This window comes from Cyprinodon variegatus, unplaced genomic scaffold (genome assembly GCF_000732505.1).
Source record: "Cyprinodon variegatus isolate N-32 unplaced genomic scaffold, C_variegatus-1.0 Scaffold0, whole genome shotgun sequence".
Lineage (NCBI taxonomy): Eukaryota > Metazoa > Chordata > Actinopteri > Cyprinodontiformes > Cyprinodontidae > Cyprinodon > Cyprinodon variegatus.
Genome location: NW_015150453.1, coordinates 4,266,006 through 4,267,454, shown reverse-complemented (window position 1 = coordinate 4,267,454; position 1,449 = coordinate 4,266,006). Strand labels below are relative to the sequence as shown.

The 1,449-nt window shown below is 37.3% G+C and overlaps 1 protein-coding gene across 1 annotated transcript in view; it reads right to left on the bottom strand.

Moving 5' to 3' along the window:
- Nucleotides 1–388: 388 nt before the first annotated feature.
- Nucleotides 389–1,449, bottom strand: part of LOC107083077 — a 4,694-nt gene continuing 3,633 nt past the window's right edge. The window contains exon 3 of the mRNA XM_015372078.1: nucleotides 389–1,242. Within this exon, the coding sequence (XP_015227564.1) occupies nucleotides 651–1,242 (592 nt within the window). The 3' untranslated portion in view covers nucleotides 389–650. The remainder of the gene's footprint in view (nucleotides 1,243–1,449) is intronic.

Genomic DNA, 1,449 nt, shown 5'->3' with positions numbered 1-1,449 from the left:
AGCATCGATTCGATACCTTGCTTGATAATCAGCTCCAATATTTACTAATTAGCTGGGAGTAGGAGATTTTAAGGCAGAATAAAAAAAAATGGAGAATATTTTTCTCTCCTTTGTGCTACAGCTGCAAAGGAGAGGGAGATGTCTGTTCATGTTATTAGGTACATTTGTATGTAGTTTTGTGTGGCAGGCTGTTTTCACGTTAATTAAAAGCACTCTCCTTCCTCTCTGTTGCTCCATTTGTAGATCACTAAACTAGGATTCTTCCTGATCAAAATCCCATTCCTATTCAGAACTTTGACAAAAGACTTTCTAAATTATATTTTTGCATCTGAAGCTGAATTTCAGAGAAAAAAAAACCCTGTACCCATAAGAATTAAAGGACTTGTTTTGTAAACCAAGACGGTTTAATGCATTACCTTTCAGAAAATTTATAACTTGCTTGGTGAAACTTGAACAAATGGTTTTTATAATAGGCATAAAAACATTTTTAACCAATTTTTTGATGACTGGTTTTGTTTAAAAAATAATACAATGTTAGACGATACACAGAGTAAAGTGCATTAGGGAGTTTGTTTGGCTGGCTCTTTTCTGTGTCAATCTCCATCAGACTTAAATCTTTACAGCCTGAAATCTAATGATCTATATTGTTACTACTGCTTCAGTTTGTGCAGAACCTCCTTGGTCAGCTGCTTACTGTACCGGTTGATCTTCCAGTGTCCTGGCATCCATCCCAGAAGAAAACGATGAAAGTCCGTCCATGCGAATGCAAACATCTCTCTCCATTCTTTCTCAAGAGCATTAAAGCTCACGTCTGTTTTAACAAATAACTTCAGTTCTGTGAAATAGTGATCTAACAATCCTGGTACCCTTTTTTCACATTCTCTCTCATCCATGCAGCTACCAAGAAAATACACAACGTCTTTCATCCCACAGCCGCCGCCAACATACTGAAAGTCAACAGCAGCCACTTGGAGTCCGCTCTTGGAGAAGCAGAAGTTAGCCAGCTTGGCATCTCCATGAACAATGGTTTTAAAGTGACAATCATTAAGGACCCTGTCAATATCGCCCGCTGCCGCTTTAAGCTCTGCATCATCCATGGCTTCCAGCTCATCCGGCCGGGTGTCCAGGTGCCAGTAGGTCCCAACAGGCCACAGACCCTCAGGAGGTACATCCAAGAAGAGAGCATGGAAGTGGGCGAGCCAGCTCAGACATGCCTTTATCTCTTTGTCCTTAATGCTGGTCCTTTAAAATAAAAACATCAATAAATAATTATAGTTTAATCAACCATCACATTTGGAAAATAAAATATTTTCTTATAAACCAGTCTTATACTAAATGTACAAAAAAAAAATTTTTATATATACATATACACAGTAAACACACACACACATATATAGATATACACACACGTGTATATATATATATATATATATATGTATATATATATAT